Here is a 19915-nt window from a genome sequence, read left to right as displayed (position 1 = left end):
GTCTTTATAGCCATCCTACATATATTAAAAAATTGTTTAGATTTATGTGCTGTTAAACCACCAGTTTCTAAATTCCATCAAAAACTGACACATTTAGGGTTCTTAAAGCTTTAAAGGGTAACCCTTAAGGTGGCTTGGCTAATATTAATAAAACATAAAGCAAAGAATCCCTGAAACGGGGGAAATATTTGCAAAGGTAAACATAGGCTCATCAGCAACTTCAGTTTGTCTCAGAAAGGCAGTTACACTGCTGTCCTCTCAGTAAGTGCCAGGAGGCAGAATTGCCCCTTGTTTTGTCTCCCCGGAGTCAGATGAGCACTGCCTTGGCAAAACAGCCTCTCCACTTAGCTGGTACCCAGGCCTCTGATGAGGTCCTGCTAAATCCCCAACAGGATGACTCAATCTTTTGCACGATTTGGTTCTCTGTCTTGTATGTACAAGAGATACGGTAAAACTAATTAAGATACACTGTGTCTTTAAAGAAAGCAGACAGCTGTTTATGGTGATACAAAGCAATACAGAAGATGTGAGGGCATACATTAGGGTCTAACTGCTTGTAGCTGAACTGTCCACCCAAACCCTCTTATCAGGTAGAACAGATGTAGGAGCTACTTTCAAAGTAACTGAGCAGTGATACAGAACATCACCATCTTTTTGGGTACTCAAGCCCTGAACTGTTCTAAGCCAATAGTCAAGAAGAACAACACATCTTTTCATCCCCATGCAAGTCAGCACAGTTTACAAAATAAAGGCTTTAGAGCCCAGCTTTAGTCTTTAAATGTGCTCAAGGACTGACACAAAGCAAGGTGGTTGCTTCTCAGAGTGGAGTAGGATAGAGATGAAAAACCTGTTTCCAGTGTCACTGCTCTGGACCACGAGAGCTCTGTCTGTGCTATCTTCACTGCCAAGAACCCAGAGAGCTGCTCAACCAGCTTTCCGTGGGACAGTGCTCCCCTTAAGTCCCATTACAAGGAGCTGTGCCTAGTTACATGCTTCAAGAACATTATTTTGTATTTTGAGCATCTTCATGAAAAACAGCAAAATAAAGCAGCACCGTGTCCTTAAAGAAATCAGCTGTTCAGTGTCTTTGTGGCACCTAGAATATACAGTGTAACATGCACAGATCCCTCTCCAACTCTAAGCTAATTGACTTCTAAATTAGTAAGTCATTACCTTAGATAAGAAAATCCAAAAGATATTAGGCATTACTGCTTCATTCACAACACGCATGTATCTGAAAGACTTGCTTCATTTTTTTTTTTTACTTCATTCTTACAAACCTTTAAAAAAAAGGTCTAAAGCCTGTTTCAAGACACTCTCTCAGCCAGTGCTGTCCTACTCACAGACAAAGCCTACAAGTGTTTCTACTTATCTTGAAACTTTCTTTCTGCCCTCAACATGAAATAGTCCACTGCTGGTTTGAACACAAATGGATGACCCAAAGCTTCATCCCATACTCACATGCTTACTAGCAGGTTGACTCTGAGGTAAAGATCCAGGGGCCAGCACTGGAGAGCTTGCGGGGCTACAAAGTTCTGGGAAAGGATTTGGGATGGCCGGCAAAGATGATGTTCTGAATTGCTGTTCTTCTTCTTGAAGACGCCTATAAACACAGAAGCACTGAGCATTAAGAGGAGCAAACTGGCATCACTAGACCTGGATCTCCTGCCTCACCATTTATGGTAACGATGCTAAAAGGAATCAAAACCACTCTTTTTCTAAGCAACTACTATACAGTTACAGCAACTACAAGCACAAAGTAGCTAACTGCACGTGAAAAATGACCAGTCAGGCATCTATCCTTGTTTTGTTGCTTATAACTTCATTACTTAGGTAACTGAGGTAACTGTGCACATAAAATAAACAAAAATATATGTCTGTACTCACTGTTGTAAACACTAGCTTACAAGCATAAGCTCTGTGCGCCAGAAAATCAGTTAAGCTCTTCCAAACCAACGTGAAAGAGAAGAACACAACTGCAGTCACTCGGAGCCAAATTCCACGTGAATCTGCAAACGTAGGTGTACCCCTGTAAAGTCTCTAAGCTGAGACTGAAACCAATATTGTCACCTCATTACAATACCAGATTCCATCTCCAAGCAACTTGGCATTTCCTAGAGAAATGGAAATGCTAAGACTCAGCTTGAGCAATAAACTGCAATTACACCCTCCCACCTTATGCTCGTTCTACGGTTACTGTTCAGACAAGTTTGATCTCCCAAGATATGCCTCAAGTTTACGCAGGACCAACAGAGCTTCAAGTTCCAGTTTATAATACACCCGTACTGCCCACACCAACAAAAGGAAAACTAAAGCCTACCGTCGCCACAGAAAAGCCTGGGAAGATGCAAGACCTATTCACGACCGCCCAGATTGCTTTAGGGTTTCCCCACTGCTAGGGCATCACCACCGAAGATGCACACTACGTGACTCTTCACGTAGTGGAGGCTGGCCAGCAACGCCTTTGCAAAAGGCACCATCTAGTGGCAACCGTGGAAGTTTCCAGAGACAATCAACTAATGCCTGGGTTTGAAATGCAAATCATTAAAAACCCAATTTGCTCTTATTTTTTCCCATTCCTTCAGCAAGTAGAGCCTTTGTAACGGAGCTGCCTGGGAGACAACTGGTGGGTTTGCCTCTGGCAGTGTGTCCCACTCTGGGCACGTTCACTGTCTCTGCCTGTACCAGAACCCGCGGGCTGATAAAATTTAACTACTGGGAAATCTGCTCCACAGGTAACTCTATCCTGCAATTTAGTTGCCTTGGTGTTCCACGAATAAGCCTTACAGATTTGGGTTTTTGCTATAAATAGCAGGTTCCAACCATAACTATGAGCCATGCAAACAACTACTTGACCTGCTTGATATTTTTTTTTTTTGGTGCTACCCATGTGTGCACTTCCCTACAGCATAGGGTAAAGAACAGTCTAAGACTTTTCCAGCTCAGTAGACTTCTTGTATCAGCAGCTGTGTAATAGTGCTCAGTATTACAAGTTTTTGACTGAGCTCCATTTTAAGAAGTGGAACTACAGACTCGACATAATTAGAAAGGTGTGGTTTTCTTAAAATTAGAATTCACTGTGCTGTGCTCTGCTCTGCCTATACTGCTGCAGTACATAATTTACTTCATGACCGATACACACATAAAACTGTGCTCTTAAGAGAATTACTACAGTCAACCATTCTGTTCTGGCTGCAAAAAAACACACAGCCAATGCCCTCTATAGGAAAGGGGTCTAGATAAACCCCAATAAAAGTTTTGCCATTATTTTCTCTAATGATAAACACACAATGTTCTTGTGCATATGGAAGTACAGAGTTCAGAAAGGCAGAGTGTTCTCAAAAAAGGAGTTGCTGAGTTTTGAAATGCCAAGAATAGTTTAAATGAAGTGTTTTGATTGAGATATTTACAAAACATTGACAGTTATAGTACACTAGAGAGTGCATTTTCTAGTACAGCCCTATTCAAGGTTAAATATGAAATACTTGTAAAAAATGACTGCATCATTAGCTGACTCAGTTGTATTGCAGTTACTGCATACTACCCATTCATATAGAAAAGCTGCCTGTTAAGAATACCATTCCTATAGGAAATACATCAGTGTAAAGAATTAGGAGCAACCCTTTCCACATCTAGGATTTTTCTTTTATTATTTTTACTTATCACTGCTTTTGGAGAAGACACTGTTAACCAGAAGGAAAGGAAAACTCCAAATCTCTCTGATACAGGCAATTTACCTACTCCTGCCGACAGGAGCTTCATTCCTCCTGCTGCTTAAAAAGATTTTAAGAACCTATAGACTCTCCCATCACCACCAAGATTATTCCACTCCAAGCCTGAATTCAAGCCCCCATCCTGACAACAGGGAGACAATTTAAACACTTCTTTCTCTGCAATGACTCACATAATGCACTCAAGCAAAAGAGCTGAAAGTGCTCTAGGAAGAACTGTTAAATACCTATGAAGTGCTCCTTTTTTGTTTGTCTTGGACTGTTCAGGAATTCTCCACAAAGAGAGGTGTTTTTCGTAAATCAAAACTAGATGAATGCACCCTCATCTATCTACATGATCTCTTATGTTTTATAAAAACAAGAAGCTGCCAGTAGGCACCATACTTGAGAGAACAGTTTTTAACAGTTTGGAAATAAATCCAAATACAGACTTAATTTCTGTAAATTGGTACCAAGATGCTTCTACACATACCTGCTATATGTACATCAAACATTGATAAAAAGGATGAAAGTGTGACATTTTTGCATTTACAAAACACATGGAAAATTTGCGTCCTTCACTTACCCGGTACATCTTTTTTCTTATGCAAAAGTCCAGTCTAACACTACTAAGCTCCTATCGAAGTTTACCTCCTATTTTAAAACTTAGTTCTTTTGAAGCTAGTTCAGGACAACAAAAAGGAGGCAAGTCCCTTGTTCCTACCTGACTGCCATAATGCGCACAGGCTGAGACCGCTGCACCTTCTGCCTTGGAGACATGGGCTGCAGTGCACCAGATCCTGAGGATGGCAACTGACTGCGGTTGAGCTGACCATTTTGAAGGAGCGGAGTGGTTTCCGACTGCATACTGCATGTAGAGTATAAACTTTCAAATGAGGAATTCATGTCGTTTACCAAAGCTTCTAGGTCCACATCGTCATCTGAAAGACAAAGGCAGTATAACACATCTGGAAGTCCCAAATAAAAGAAGTCTAGAAAGACCAAAGACTAAATTTCAGTAAAGTTATCACATAATTTTAGTTATATTTTTACAGTGCAGTTTTTTATTGAAGTAATTTATTTATTTTAAAGCAGAAAAACACAGCTAATAACAGCCAGTGATGGACATTTATTTTGTCTTCCTTGGTGAAAAGCTACTGACACAGAATAAAATATTTCTACTACAGTATTTACTATATAAGTATAGCCAACATTTGGTGGGATTTTTAATAATGCCAATGTTAATGTGAAGCACCACTTCACTTACTGATAAACTGACATACATTTCAAAAGTATATCACTTACAAATACCTCAGTTCAGCTTGTCAATGTATCAAGTTCACATTGTCAAACACTGTAATAAACACTTTGCAAGATCCAGTAATTTAGAAGGGGGAAAAAAAAAACAAGACAGTGTTGGAGAAGTCAATATGTGGAAAACATACTCCTCTGCTGTACATGTTGGAAAGCTATCATTATAGTTCGTTAAAAATCCTGTCTGTATTTCTGCATATTTTTGTGATACAGTATTTTGAAGGGCAATGCAAGCTTTTAACTGTCACTCTGAGGACTTTATAAAAAGATCTGTATCCTTGCTCTTGCAACGTGATAGAGACACCCCTACCTTAAAGAGCTCAAAGCAAATTAACTAGGGATGTGGTGTGGGTTGTTGGAAGAACATCAGTCCCTAAAAAGTGCACCAGCTTTTCTATATACACCACCTTACCTCACAGTAAATAAGTAACTTGTGCTCATTCGTTCCTCCTTAATGATCATAATTACTCTGCAAGACAACAAAATTCTGCTAGCCCTTTGCACTAACCACTCTCTGAACTCCTATTGCAGAGTACTGTAATTACTCCCTAGCCACAAGTTACGTCACTCCCTATCAGGAGTTCAGCGGGCTGACGAACACACACATCGATATCTGCTTCTGGTTACTGCACAGCCACTGCCTGCACAGCGACTTCAGACCAAACACAGCTTTGTGCATCCAAAAATGTGCCCTTATTTTCCAGCTCTATCAACTGTCCTGATAAAAATATACCATTGCTGCCTGCAGACCTTGTATCTCACAAAACTCTTCATGACATGGATGGAGAGTAGAGCCAAGCAATGGAGCTAGCAAACGTTTACACAACACTGTGCAGCTAAAATATGCTTGACACCCCAAGTATTTTCTGATACCCATTCTTTTGCCATGTTTTCTAGGTAATGAACCACCAGGAACAGCTATTCAGCTTGAGATCAATCACAGTACTTTGAGATACCACAAATGATTTTGTACCAATACTACCTTTCTTGAGGATATAATCTGAAACAGCACCACTCAATTTCTGTCCACCTACAGCATACCTCAGTAACCATAACGGAATCTGAACACGACAATTATTATGGACATTGATGACCCCAGTTCTCGTTGTTGGATGAGCCAAAAGATCTGCTCAGAATTAAAGAGGTGCTGGTCATGTACCTACGTCTGAGCTCTATTTAATGACTTGAAATACTGTGTTCCTCACTGAAAGTTGGTAGGCCCTTTACTAAAGTAAAAGCCACTTAGCCTTCACTGAAAACATATTCACAGGACTTGAAGGTTTGAACATGTGTTAAAAAACTAAAAAAATTCCATTAACCCACAAATAGGTTTCTTCATTCCATTTCTTTATGGTTATTCCCTTCAGTCTCTGTACTTGACAGCTACTACCCTACTATTAAGACTCACCTTCACTAGGCTACACCATCTTCTCTGTCAGCTAGTTCACGCATTCTCAGTAATCCAGACTTTGCTTTGCTTGGACAAAGTCTACAATAATTTTCCTGCTATTTTTAGGGAGACACAGAGTTGCAATTTAAATTTCATTCCGTCCTCCAGATTCTTATCCTATTTGGAGAGGACATATCGAAAACACTTCTTGCGCAATCACAAGGGAACCACAGGAGTAGGAGTATAAAGAGGGAGAGGCTCAATTACAAGGCTTTTGAATTTTATCATTCATCTAAAGTACCAGAAGACCGAGCTGTAGGGCGTCAGATGGCTGTCAAGTAAAAGCTTAGGGGTTGGATGAAGGAGACATGAAAGACAGACCCTGGCCACAGAGTCAGGGAGTAAATTACAGCAACTAACAGCAATTGTTTAGCACGGTGAAAAGCAGAAAGGGAAGAAAGTCAAGGCGTACATTCTGTGGAAGTCCGTACAGCTTGGTCCCTGAGGGTGCTAATTTATTAACAACTTAGACAAAGCTATTAGCATGCAAGATCATTAAGTTTTTAGATGATTGTAACATGGGAGGAATGATTAAGAGTCAGCTCAAGTTATCCCTGAATAATCAAATAGGCACAAAGGTGTAATATGAAGTCTAATATGCATAAAATGAGGCACTTCATGCAAAATACTAAGCAAACCAAGTACATAGTTTAAAGCATAGAATTACCATTAGCAGGCTTTTATGCATATCAATTACACAGCTAAATTCAATTTCCAACAGGACAGGCACCGACAAGGTGCATATAGAGTTTTCCTAATAATATGTTGCACTAAAGTCCAGAATCTGGTTTCACTCCTCTGTCAGCTCCTTTTCTCTGTGGGTGCAGCACTGCTAATAATAGCCCTCAGTCTTGCTATAAAACTTTTGCAGGAGCACAGTTCCTTAAGGTTTTTGAAGACAAAGCCTGCAATCTTGAATTTCATACAGTTTCATCTCTACACAATACCATTTACTACTAAATACCATTATGTTTTGGAGAGATTTCAGCATGCTGCAATAGGAAACCTCACTGCTGTAGGCTACCTCGGAAGCGCCAGCAGATGTCTCAGCCTGCCAAGTAATCCAGTATGTTACTTGTGATGGCTCTCTACTGAGCTTAACTAAATAAAAATCAAATAAGCCATCCATAGAATTTCTAAGCCACTGCAACTATTTTCAGGTTTACTATTCAGAAAAATGTTTTAATTCAGTGCAATCCTTCAAAGTACCTTCCTCTACCAACCAGCAAGACCCAGTCTCTATCAAGATGGGGGGAAAAAAAAAAAAGATGGTAAAACTTATTTTGAGGAGGCTGCTAGTTTGCCAACCACTGGGCTTTGAGCCAGTACGGCATCATGCTGGTCTTCTAAGTATGCACACACAAATTTTGCAACTGACCTAGAAGAATCACCTTTGTAGGCTATAGCAGGCAGAGCTGCAGGTAGCTGAGGAGCCTCCAGCTATCTTGCAGACATGTGCTTCTAGGGATACTAAAGGCTATTTTCCTTAATCTGTGTTGAATTCTGCCATAAGATCAAGGAGTATAAAACCAAATATTCGAGGTCTGTCTTTTTCTCTCTGTTGAACAGCATAGAGGCTAGCTTATCACTTCTATGCACAAACATGCAAGCAGCCTTTTGCTTTTGAAAGTCATTTTTAAAGGAAAACAGTGGCAAAACCTAGCTCTAACATACTTCTGGTGGTGGATAGGGTACTGGCAGTTTTGCAGACTTCTTTTACCATAAGAAAATACTTGGTACATCTGTGAGCAATGTTCTTTCCCAAACTAGAACCAAAGTGCACACACTGGCAGCTGTCTGAACTTCATTTTGCTTCTTTGCCCACAACTTGTTAAACTTTGGCTTTGTTCACAAACCAGCTCCACTGGATGTCGCAAGTAATATTTTTGGTAAAGTAAATCATGATTTCAATTACAAGAAAAAATTCAGAAGTTCAATTCAAGGAAAGAAGAAAACTGTTATAAAACCTCTATTGAGCTAGTGAGCTAAGCTATCACGTTCCACAAAAACAAAAGCACTCTGAATACCATTGGAATGTCTTTGAGCTTACCATAGGAAGGATGATAACCCCTGAGCAAACTAACCAGGATCCCACTTATACTGAAGAAACGTAAAGCTGGAATGAGCCCTGCTCAGCTTCATCTGTGCCAGCCTCCTGAAGAAAGCAGGTATTTCCATGGCTGTCAAGGGGCTCACTGCACTGCAAAAATTCTGTTTACTGAAAAAAGCTGAACATGGAAAGAATCCCAGCTTTGGACTACAGACCAGGATGCATTTCATGTCTCTAAACAGCAGCCCAGCAAAGCACCTTTCCTTTTTACATATGGTCTACAGTTCATAGGGAATACAATGAAAAACATCACAGGACTTGTGAGTTGTGATTTAAAAGGCTTTTAAAAACTGTATACATGCATAAATAATTTCCTTCTTGTCTACTTGTTTCAGAATTTAATTATCCAGCATTATCCCTCATATCAGTTCAGAGAAGACTGATGCAAGCGCTACTAGGAATTCAGCAGAAGATTTATAAAAAGGCTATACCACTTGTCTGTCACCATGGAAGTAAGTTTAATACTACATCAAGCCTAACAGCATGTATATAAACAAGTGTTTGATATTACAGTAAGGCAGCTGTTGATTGATCACCTATTCCTATTTCATAGCCTAAACTCAGCAATCAGTTCCCCAAAATTAGTTTCAGTGCAGCACGTTCAAGATCCAGCTTGACAAAGCAAGGAAGCTAAGATAACTCATGTAAGATTTTGCTCAAGTTTAGTTCAGTAAAGGATGATATCAAAGCAGTTAGCAGGCCCTCCTGTGCGCAGTAATTAATGCTCAAGGAGGCAGACGGAAACAGTGAAAGAAAAGAACGTACAGTTGCATATAGCCTAGCATCCTGCATTGATGATGCAGTGAAACACTATGCAAATTATAGGTAGAGGGAAAATACATTTACATTAGAATGAACAGAAGGACTTAACCAGAATTTAAAAGGGGAAAAAAAAAAAGAGACGTCTAAAATACTTGTGGTATCCACCTCAGCATTCTGTTTCAAATCTCGTAAAACCACATAGAAGTTATTCTGATTCATATCAGTGATGCAAGTATGTTTTGCAAGGTTTTTGGTATTGTAGAAACTGCATGTTTTATGATCAGAAATGCAGGTAAGGATTACCACAGTGAGATGTGCATACAAGCTCCTTTTACAAGATATTCCCTTATTAAGGGCATCCCTTGCACAAGAGCGCTGCAGCACGTCCCTCCAGTGCCATATCCAAATGCTGTTTTGATGGGGTTTTTCAGAAATTCCAACCACTAAAACTTTTTATAAATTTACCATTCTGACAACACAGAGCAGTAATGATGCACAAATAAGTCCACCCTAGGTAACACTCATCCTCCTGTTACTTTGTCCCTCTGAGCTTGTAACTATATTTGCTGTATTTACTCAAGTGTCTCACCTCCCTCCATACCCTCTTTCAGCTTCCACTAATGCCACAGGCACCAGTTGCCTATTTGGACTCGCAATTCTTGTACACTGAAAAAGTTACCTACAGCCCCCCTACGGCTGTAGGCATTCAGTACTTGGCAGCTTCTACACCTCTGAGAGACTCATGCAACAGAAGGTGGATGATAATAAGCAGATTTCTTACAATTTTTTAAAAAACCCACAATGACCTCTACAGCAATGCTGCAGCTGAGCGACACCCCCCAATTCCCAATACCAGCTCCAATTCTTTGCAGTCTGTCCACTCCTACCTTATTAAAAACAACATACAGATGGTATTTTTGCACAAGAAACAAAAAGACAATATAAAAAACATTTGCAAACCCTATGCTTTCACACTGTTCTCCAGGTCCACTGCCAGACCCAATTATAAAAATACCCAGATTGTGTTGGTTGAACATTAGAAGCTTACAAGATTTTTGGTTGGTTTCATGTGAAAGCAGAAGTCACAAACCCAACTTTGTGTCCTAGAGACATTACCAACTCCAGAGGGATCATAGTCTGAATTAAAAACAACAAGCCTGAACCTCAAAACTCCAGAACTTTATGCACCCTCTAAGTCCCCTTATGGGACTTTGCACTGAGGAGTCCTTTCCTTTATTACTTTCTAACATTCAACAGCTTAAGTGAAATCCTCTACTTTGTACTGTAACTATGGTTGCTGGCCTATGAAATGTCACATCAGTGCATGTGCAGCTTCCAAAATGCTAAATGGACCATGCTGTGGAAGGAAGGGCAAGAAGCTGAGATCGTGGTCGGTAAAAGAGCATGATATTGAGATAGGCATCCATGCTCTTTGAGCACACTGAAATGCCAGAGAAGTCAACAGTGAACCTGTAACTGCTCCAGTATTCTCTGGGTAATTTTTAAATCCCACACACCTCTACTTTAATTTCTGCCAGTAAGGCTGGGATGGCTAACACCAAATGTATGGACATTAATTACAGGTGCTGGAGAGAATTCACATTACTAAAGGTTCATAGTTGGACTCCAGAAACATTTTTAAAACACACCTGATAGATTTCTTGAAATAGAATACACAAACTAAATCGAACAAAATTAATGTTGCTAGGTAACAACTATAGGAATAAGCTGCATGTGAAAGGTGTCAAAAAAAAAAAATCAAAGCATTAACAAGTAACAAGAGCAACTGGCTATAGGTGCCTTACAGTGGGAGGGAATGAAGTTGTACCCTCGGACTAGTCCTTACCACATCAAACAAGTTTCAGGAATTCTGATGGAAAATGAAGGGTTAAAAAATGGAAAATTCAGTTCTTGTCCAGTTCATACGCTTGATGGCATAAAGAGTAAAGACAATGAAAGTTAGGCATCTGGGGGCAAGGTGGTGGATAAGGAGGGTTTGTTTAATTCCAGAGGCAAACTAAGGTAAAGCACGTCTCTGACGAAGATTTTAATGGACTAATCACCACCACCACTCAGCCCTCGCTTGACTCTAAAGCACATACAGGTGTTAAAGCACTGATGGCATCCCTATGAGAGAGGGGGTTGAAACCCAGGAAAAATGTCTAAAACATCTAGAATGCCGATTATGCATATACAAACCAGATTTATTACAGCTGTAACAGATAAGATAAAATATGTAAGTTATGGCCACTCCCCTTTCCAGACCCTCACACCCCATTCAGAAAACAGCTGGGATTCAACCTTCCCAATACCCATTTTGTAGTAGGAAATTTGCAGCTTTAAAAAAAAAAGCATACATTTCTAAAAGAAGCATCAGGTCAAAGTCTGAACCCAAAGCCAAACAGGACACCAGCTGATCTTGTGGGACTGCACAGCCAGTGGGACTGACTGGCTTCTCTTGGGTGAGCACACCACACACACTTGTCCAGCCATCACTGATGGTGGAGCTCCTGATAACAGCAATTACCAGCAACTGCTAGCCTTCCAAATCCCTCTTTGCAGGCCAGTGCTTGTCGAATCACTGCTGTATAGTAAATACCGAGAAAAGAGATCACTTAAAGCAGAATCCGATGTTAAGTAGACCTCTGGGAAATTGTCATTCCTGAGCTGATTACAAAATCCAGTCAGAAGATTCAGCCAGTAACATCTGCATGAACACTAAGTTTAGTGGTTTCCCTGTACCGTTTTCTTATATCACCTACTTTTAGTTCATTAGTTTAAGAAAAAGACTGAGAAAGACCTTAAAAGGAAAACATTTGTTTGGTTGGGTTTATCAAGACAGAAGAAAACCCAAAACAACTTCAGTTACCCAGAGGATGGAAAATAACAGTAATTCAGGAGAGGAGCAGAACCACAGAGGGCAGAATGGAGTATTCTTTCCCAAGGCCAAACCTGGGATTGGAGTACACTACTCCTCAAAAAACCCTTGAGAAGGACAAAGCAGTTGCATCGGTGAAGGACACCATATGCCACAGAGCGAGCAGGCCAGACTGATTTTCCTGACCCAAAAGGAGATACGAACAGAGGGAAACCTAAAGCTTAAGTGATAAGGGTGCAAGGAATAGTAGTCATGCACCTATAGCCTTATTGTGGCCCTTTCTTTACTCAGGACAAAAGAGAAAAGAAAAAGAGTGAACATGAGTGAACGCATGAGACAGACCAACTGACCCAGCGATTCTCTATTCAAGTCTTATCTTCCTGGTAAGACTAATTGGATGCCTCAGTCTTGGTGCATCACTTCTGTAGCAAAACCAGGAAGAAAAGCTCTGGCAATTCATCCCAAAATGATGATCACAGAAAGACCATCACTTAACCTTTAACAGGACACAGTCGGGGTAACATGTGGGTAGCAGAACAGCTTCTAGCCTGTCCAGCCCACACAAAACCAAACAGAAAATCCACTGAAGCTTTCCAGATAACAGGGAAAATCATGTTAACCTACTGAGCCATTAAGATACTTCCAAGTCAGAACACAGGAACCATGATGTTGAATGGCAATGGATAGATGAATCAAAATACTGCCTGCTGGCCCCATAGTAAATGCTTGGCAGACTGCATCTTAAATTAGACAGTCATATTTATGGGTGAATGGTGTTAAGAGGATATCCTGTATCACTGAGAGCTGCAATGTGACACAGCAAAGGTCGGGTTTAGTTGCATATTTATTAAGATTACATACTTTTACATTAAGGAAACTGAATAAAAAGCTTTACAATACTCTGTATTTTTCTTATGCTTACATGAATGAAAATTATTATTTTTCAAAATTTATTCTATCATTTTCTACATACACATTTCTACTCATGTTTCTCTAAAGTTTTACTTAGGTATCTTTTTCTTATTGCCTGTGTCAGAGGAAAAAAAAGCAATGAGTGTGCAAACCAAATATACATAAACAACACTAATAGACAAGTCACAGTTCAAAAAGGAGTTAAAAATTCAGACAGAGGACGAGAACTACCACGTGCCTTACAAGTCTAAAGCTATTAAATACAAATTTAAAAACACAGTCAAAGCATCTATTGCTTCCCTTTAGGGAACCTGTGTTCTCCCTCCACGACTAAACACCGTAATACCCAGTCAAATAATCCCAGTTGAACAATCTTTACAAATTGATATAAGTATCGTTACCATTACGGTAACAACTACACAGATTAGTCCCTCCTGCACTGCCAAGAAAGCCCAAGCTTTATCCCCGATCTGGGAAACATCGTGTGTAACCTCCTAACGTGCTGCTGCGTAGCTCCAGCCAAAGCCTGTAACGCCCTGCCTGCTCCAGCACCGGTGCTGGCGGCTGCTCAGCGAGAGCATCGCCTGCCTGCCAGCCAGCAAACCCCAGGCTTCTTGCACTGGGGGTTTTGTTTCAAAGCCACTCCACGACAAGTTAAATAAAGCTTTCAAGTGAAAAGTGGTTGGATTAACCCAAGAAGTCCGTTACCGTTTCTCTTCAGGAAGCGATGGGTCCACAGAGCTGACGCTGAAACATTATTATTATTAAATTAGGCATGTACCTCATCACTTGATACCCGGGCTAACCTTTAATCCTACGAACTTTAAACCATGAGTTTTAAATTCTGCTTTGAAGAGGTATATTGCTGGCTTAGAAAGCATGTCTAAGAGGATGTAATACAAGTTCCAAAAGTTGCACACAGCAATTAATGAATCAGCTATTCTTCCAAGTTAATTAAAGATTGCATTTTCAGCACATAATAGTTACCTAGCTGTGACCAACGTACTTACAAAGCAGACAACAGAAATATTTCATATTTAAGGTACTTCTAGTCAGAGTTTAGTTAACAGAACTGAAGTCATATAAAAAAAAATAAAATGCTTTAACACCAGGGTAATTTTGCCTTCTTTAACCAGTTGCTTTAATAGTTTAGTATTAACTCCAATTGTCATTTTGGTAAATTATCTACAAGAGACTAAACTGGGTGAGTGTTTGGAATTGCAACACTGCAGAAAAAAAGCCCCCCAAGAGCCCCCAACTTGGGACCTTCGAAGCTATCACCTGACAAATGACAACAAGCAAGTTTGCCTACCTTAGCTTCACTTCACAGATGAAGGCAGCTGCCATCAGATGTCCTCTTATTGCCTTGGCAGCACCTCGATATAAGCTTTCTCTACAGCAAAGGGTGGATAATTTGTGAGGAATTACTGCTGTAGCGAAGCACAAACCTCTGCTGTGTGAGAAGGGAACACCACAGTCCTGCCGCACGGATCCCCAGATGGTAGAGCATATTGCTGCAGTCACATCCCAAATGGCGGCGTGGAGCCACTGCTGAAGGCGTCCGCACCCCACACCGTTGATGCGGAAACCAGTCATTTACAAAAGCTCCACAACACTTCCCTCTGTCATGACTACAGTGGCCCCAAGAGCTCCTGTTAATCAACTCTTTTTTTTTTTTTTTAGAAAAAAACAAAACAAAACACACCTACAAACCAACAACTAAACAAGAACAACCACCAAAAAAATCCCCAAAACCCTGTTAAAAAAAAAACCACAAAACAACCAACCCCTGGAAAAAAAAACCCAAAACTAAACCATTGCAGTCAATCACCCGACACCAGCAATGATACAAAAGAAGTAGTAATTTGAAATTACCATTTAAATCTTCAGTGAAGAGCAATCAAATCAGCCTAAATTTATCTAGGCCTAAGAAAAACAGAAGTGTATTTGTCTTTCTTCCAGACTCACCAAATCGAGTTTCCTAATCAGCCTCTCGAAGCACGATCCTTTGCTATTTAACATCCCGCAGGTAAGATGCACCGGTTAAAATATGTCAGGATCAGGCCCACTCAAAAGCAAAAGCCACAGGTGTGCTACGAAGAAGATTCATCACAGCTTGATGCGAGTCAAAACCAACTTGCCCATTAACGCCCATTTTCCTTACAGGACCCACATGCCTGATTTTACAAGGTGTGTGCATTCCCGGTTCAGGTACTCAGGGTGCCCCGTGATTTTGGGAAGCCAGCCTTCTGCTCTTCTCCACCTGGTTGGTTTTCACCAGGTTGTGCGTAGGGACCCTAAGTCCCTGCCTAGACTCACCTCCTTGCATACCCACAAAACAACGCTGGAAGCAGGACACAAGACGTTTTCCCCCAAGGGCACTCTGTTAACAGACCTTAGATTCTTAAAAGGCAGTCTCCATTTTCTTCACCCCACGTGACAAGGATGTCATCAGTACACTCAAACAAGTTTGCAGGGCCCCAATGTCCTGCACTGCACTTCTGGAAATCACCCCCACCACTCCTCTTAGGAAAGGTGCCCCGAAAACCTGCAGGCGCAGGTTCAGTGTTCGCAAGAGGTTAGACAACCTGCTCACCTCGCTCCATTTCACATCTGAAATGCAGCCCAGAAGAGCAGAGATGACTAGTTCCTCTGCCAAACGCACACCCATGTATTTATACAGCTAGAAAGCCTTAGATCTAGAAAAGGGCAATGTGTGAACAGGACAGAGCTTAAGGTAGGCTAAAAGCGTTGCTGTTAAAGTCTTAATGCTCTGAAGGACTTCCCTCGGTGGGTTTTTAACTATGTCAGTAAATCCAGGTTAGCCACTGTAGTAGTAACACCCACTGCTGTCCGAGCAGCAAGCTTTCACTGCTTCAAGTTGCCTGACTGAACGATTCTTCAGTGATGAGCCCTTGAGGTCACCTGTATTTGGACTTTAATATATTCCAGATTCATGCCGATGTATTTTTTCTACCTAGTCTCTAAAACTCATTGTCATCTTCTGAAGAATATTTATGGTTATTCTTGAGGATTGAAGCTACCTAACTGTGGTCGCTGGGCACATCATCCACTTGTCTTTGAGTTGCAGACCTTATAGTTTAGAAACCCACCATGTGCAGCACTTTAGATTTCAAAGGTATTTGGAATATTTTACTATGCCTGAGCTCTTCAGGATTTTTCAACCACTTAAGGACAAACCACAAAAAGATATACAAAAAGAATAATTATCTTTTGCTGTTGAATAACTCATAACTCATGACTCAATTACAAAGATAAAAAATTAGCAGCCCCCATGAAGCCTTTTTTAATATATAAACTTACAAACATAAAAGCTTACAAAAATTTACAAGTGCATGTATATGTAAACTTGCAAGCAATGTATATCAATTAGGAGCATTAACAAGACACACAGCCAGTTTAAGACCTGTATCCTGAGCAGTTACAAATCCACTCAGACAGTGGTGCTGTAACATACCGTAACATTGCACTGCTTCTAACCTCATGTACATGTCACAAATTGCCCGCAATCTTGATTTGGACAGAAAGACTTAAATATTGTTACTGCAATCCTAATACCATTAATGAAATTACATACTAATTGCTTTGGTCAGTAGCACCTCATATACTTTAATTACTTAAACAGCTGCTTGCTGTTAAGAACTCCAAATTTAGCTACATCTCATGCTATATTTTGATGATTTTTTTTTTGTTTAGCTGGTTTGCCCCATTTAAGGCTGCTTTTTTTAGCTGAAAACACAAGTAGCTTGACAGAATCTTGTCCTTTTTAATAGGCACAAAGAGACTTAAATAAATGAACAAATTCAGATCAATCTTCCCCTTAAAGCTTCTTGGCCTTAAGGAAAGTGCCGCAACCTTCTTCATCCTCAATGCAAGAACGTCAGCTGCTTTGAAATTAAGCATTTCTAAAGTATCCTCACATGACTCAGCTTGCCATACTGAAGTGCTGTCATGAACCACTTGCAGCACAGTGTTTACATAAAGGCAGAAATAAATACTGTACCGCTCATCACAGTCAGATAAGTTCAAAGACAGTCATGACTGAGGTTTATTGTTATAATGCTTCACTGTGGTGAAAAATTTCAGGGCAGAACTAACATCAAATTACAACAGAATTATTTTTCTACAGATTTTGCTCATTTTATTAAGCTAAGAAATTTGATTTTTTTTCTCCTCCCTCTTATTATGTGATCTTAATACAAGCCCCAAGCTTAGCAGATCTGCTTTAGAGACAATGTAAGAAATCAGATTTACAGAAGCGTACCACTCCATTTCGAAGCAGTCTTAACACTGCAAGATTTTTTCAAAGCCACAGGCACCATAAATAATGCAACACTACAATATTATCTTTCACTATTTTACTCCTCTTTAAAAAACTCGAAAGAATTTTATTTGGAATCACAACATATTTTCATTGATGTTCCTGTCTTTTCTTAGATGAACCTGAGGATCATCTGACTAGAAAAAGAAACAAACAAGCACAGACTTTGTTTCCTTATTTGACAAATATACAACGTAAAGCAGAAGCCACAGCAGCTGCAGCATAACATCAAAATGTTACCTAAAACATTTTAAAGTTTTAATAGTAAAAAAAGAAATGAAAGTTCTGTTTTCTGATGTGTTTATGCACCTGTACATTCTCAACTCTAATAAGGTGGATAAATCCCCAACATATGGTTTGAGAACAGGAAAGACCTGCACTAAGAGCTTCTGCACTACATAAAACACTAGAACCTGCTTCAAAGTTTTCTCCATCCCCAACAATCCTCCAGAATGGACACCCCACAAGGGCTTCCTTTCGACTTCCAGTGAACTAATTTTGAGAGTTATCTTGCATTAGCTGAAGAAAAACACTTTCTTCTGTACTTGATTCAAATAAATTTCAGATTCTTACTGTCTTTCTCTTTTACCACAGTGGGTACCATTTCACTGAGACACACTTACGCTCTTTTCTACGATATTAACCTCTGCAGTGTCCTCTCTGTCAACAACACCCCTCAGTTCAGCCCTCATTACCGAGTCTGCCTGTTGACCCCTCTGAAACTGAAGATGCACTGGAAGACTCTCTCTTCCCACATGCTCTCAATAAAATGCATCTTGAAGTAATCTAGATACCTGCATGAGACATGTCAAGTATTATGAACAATGTTTTTCAGGCAGGAATTCATTAACATGTGAAAAGCACTCACACTGCCTGTATCAGGTCAGTGAATAAAGTGAGGTATGCTAAACAGCAGCATTTTTCCAGGACAACTGTAGCTATATACAAGGACCCATTACAAGTATAAAATATCATAAAGGGACCACAAACCTATACTGATAATACTATATCTGTAAAAGTTTTGGGGATAGATTAACCCTTAAGCTTCTTCCAAGCCTGTTTAAAAGCTGCTTAACCCACAGCACCAAAAATCTCACTTCCATCTCACAGATTTGAAACCACCAACTTAGTAGTACAAAAGCATTTCTCTCTGTCCCTTCTGTATAAGATTTGTTGGTGGGGGGCTGAGCATTCCTCTGTGTTTGTATGGCACAAGCATCAAGTGGACTAATTTCAGGCTGGAGCTGCGACAAACGCAACGTTCAACGTTAACCTCCTGAATTCACTGCCCTCACTCTGTAGAGGTCTACACACTTGCCTAAATACAAGGAAAGGCTGCTCACAACCAGTTCAGTAGAAATTACTCCACATTTCAACTGTTTTTCCTGTTAAAAGTATCTGTATTTCTAGCCCAGTATAAGTGTCTAAGAATGCTTTTACTGCTGCATTTCATTTCACTTGTCAAACCAGAATAAACTTCCTTCCGAGAAAGTGGTTTTTTGCTATTACAAGTACATTAGGAAGTGTGCCAGCACAGCTGTACCACCAACCCCCTGGGAGACACCAGACCCTGGGGAATGTAAATGGTCTGAGAACAGCCTACTTGAAAGGACATCTTTTTTCAGGGCAAAGTCATCAGCACTGTGATCATCAAGTCCTCTTGCTCAAACACCCTCACTGTAAGAAAGGAGGCATTCACCCTAGCCATGCCTTCAACAAATTTCTCCCCGATAGACTCAATTTGCCTTGGAGCCAACAATCTGCCAGATTCATCTCTAAACTTGCTCTTCAGAAAGAGATCTCTGTTTTGTATTTCACCAGCCTAACACAGCAGGAGACATGTATCCTGGCCCAAACAGCTCCTCAATATTGACATACGGAGGGAGAGTTTAGAGGGGTTTTTTTGTTTTGCTTTGTTTGCTCGTTTTTTTAAACAGAAGGTTTATAGAGATACACAATGGTGGAAAGATATTACCACAAACATAAATACTGTATTAGCAGACATCTTGGCTCCTACAGTAATGAAAATGAATTACATCTCTCAATGGTTTCACTTCAGCTACATACTAAAATTATCTTAAAGAAACTCCATGGCTTTTCACAATGCTTTATGTCTGCACTGGTTTTCTCTTATCTCCTTATCCCCCATTTAACGCCAATTTTTTTTTTTCTTTTTAGTAAATGTTCCAAGGTCAACTTGTAAGGCTGGTCACTGTTCCCAACTGATTTCAACCCCTATATGCACAAAGAGAAAGCTTCAACTACTCCTCAGATTAATTCACTGACCTCCTCCCTACTGTGAGTCAAGAATTACACACCTTCAATCAAAGTACTTAGAAGTGGCATTATCTTTCACTACTTCTGTGTCATACACTGCATACAAAAAAGTCAACCTACAGAAAGGCTACCTGCCATGTCAAAATAACAGTCTATGGTT

At 40.2% G+C, this 19915-nt stretch overlaps 1 protein-coding gene across 8 annotated transcripts in view; it reads right to left on the bottom strand.

Annotated features, from left to right (window-relative positions):
• Positions 1-19915, bottom strand: part of GRB10 (growth factor receptor bound protein 10) — a 150367-nt gene that overhangs the window by 57618 nt on the left and 72834 nt on the right. For all 8 annotated transcript variants that reach the window (XR_012623396.1, XR_012623399.1, XM_074825355.1 and 5 more), the window contains exons 4-5: positions 4435-4651; positions 1462-1603 (exon numbers count right to left, since the gene is read on the bottom strand). Coding sequence is in view for 6 of the 8 variants with exons in the window: in XM_074825355.1 (XP_074681456.1) it covers positions 1462-1603; positions 4435-4651 (359 nt within the window). In the remaining 2 variants the exon portion in view is untranslated. The remainder of the gene's footprint in view (positions 1-1461; positions 1604-4434; positions 4652-19915) is intronic.

Source organism: Strix aluco, chromosome 1, assembly GCF_031877795.1.
Source record: "Strix aluco isolate bStrAlu1 chromosome 1, bStrAlu1.hap1, whole genome shotgun sequence".
In the NCBI taxonomy this organism is placed as follows: domain Eukaryota; kingdom Metazoa; phylum Chordata; class Aves; order Strigiformes; family Strigidae; genus Strix; species Strix aluco.
Note: the sequence above shows the minus strand (reverse complement) of the source record. Positions and strands in the feature narration are given on the sequence as shown.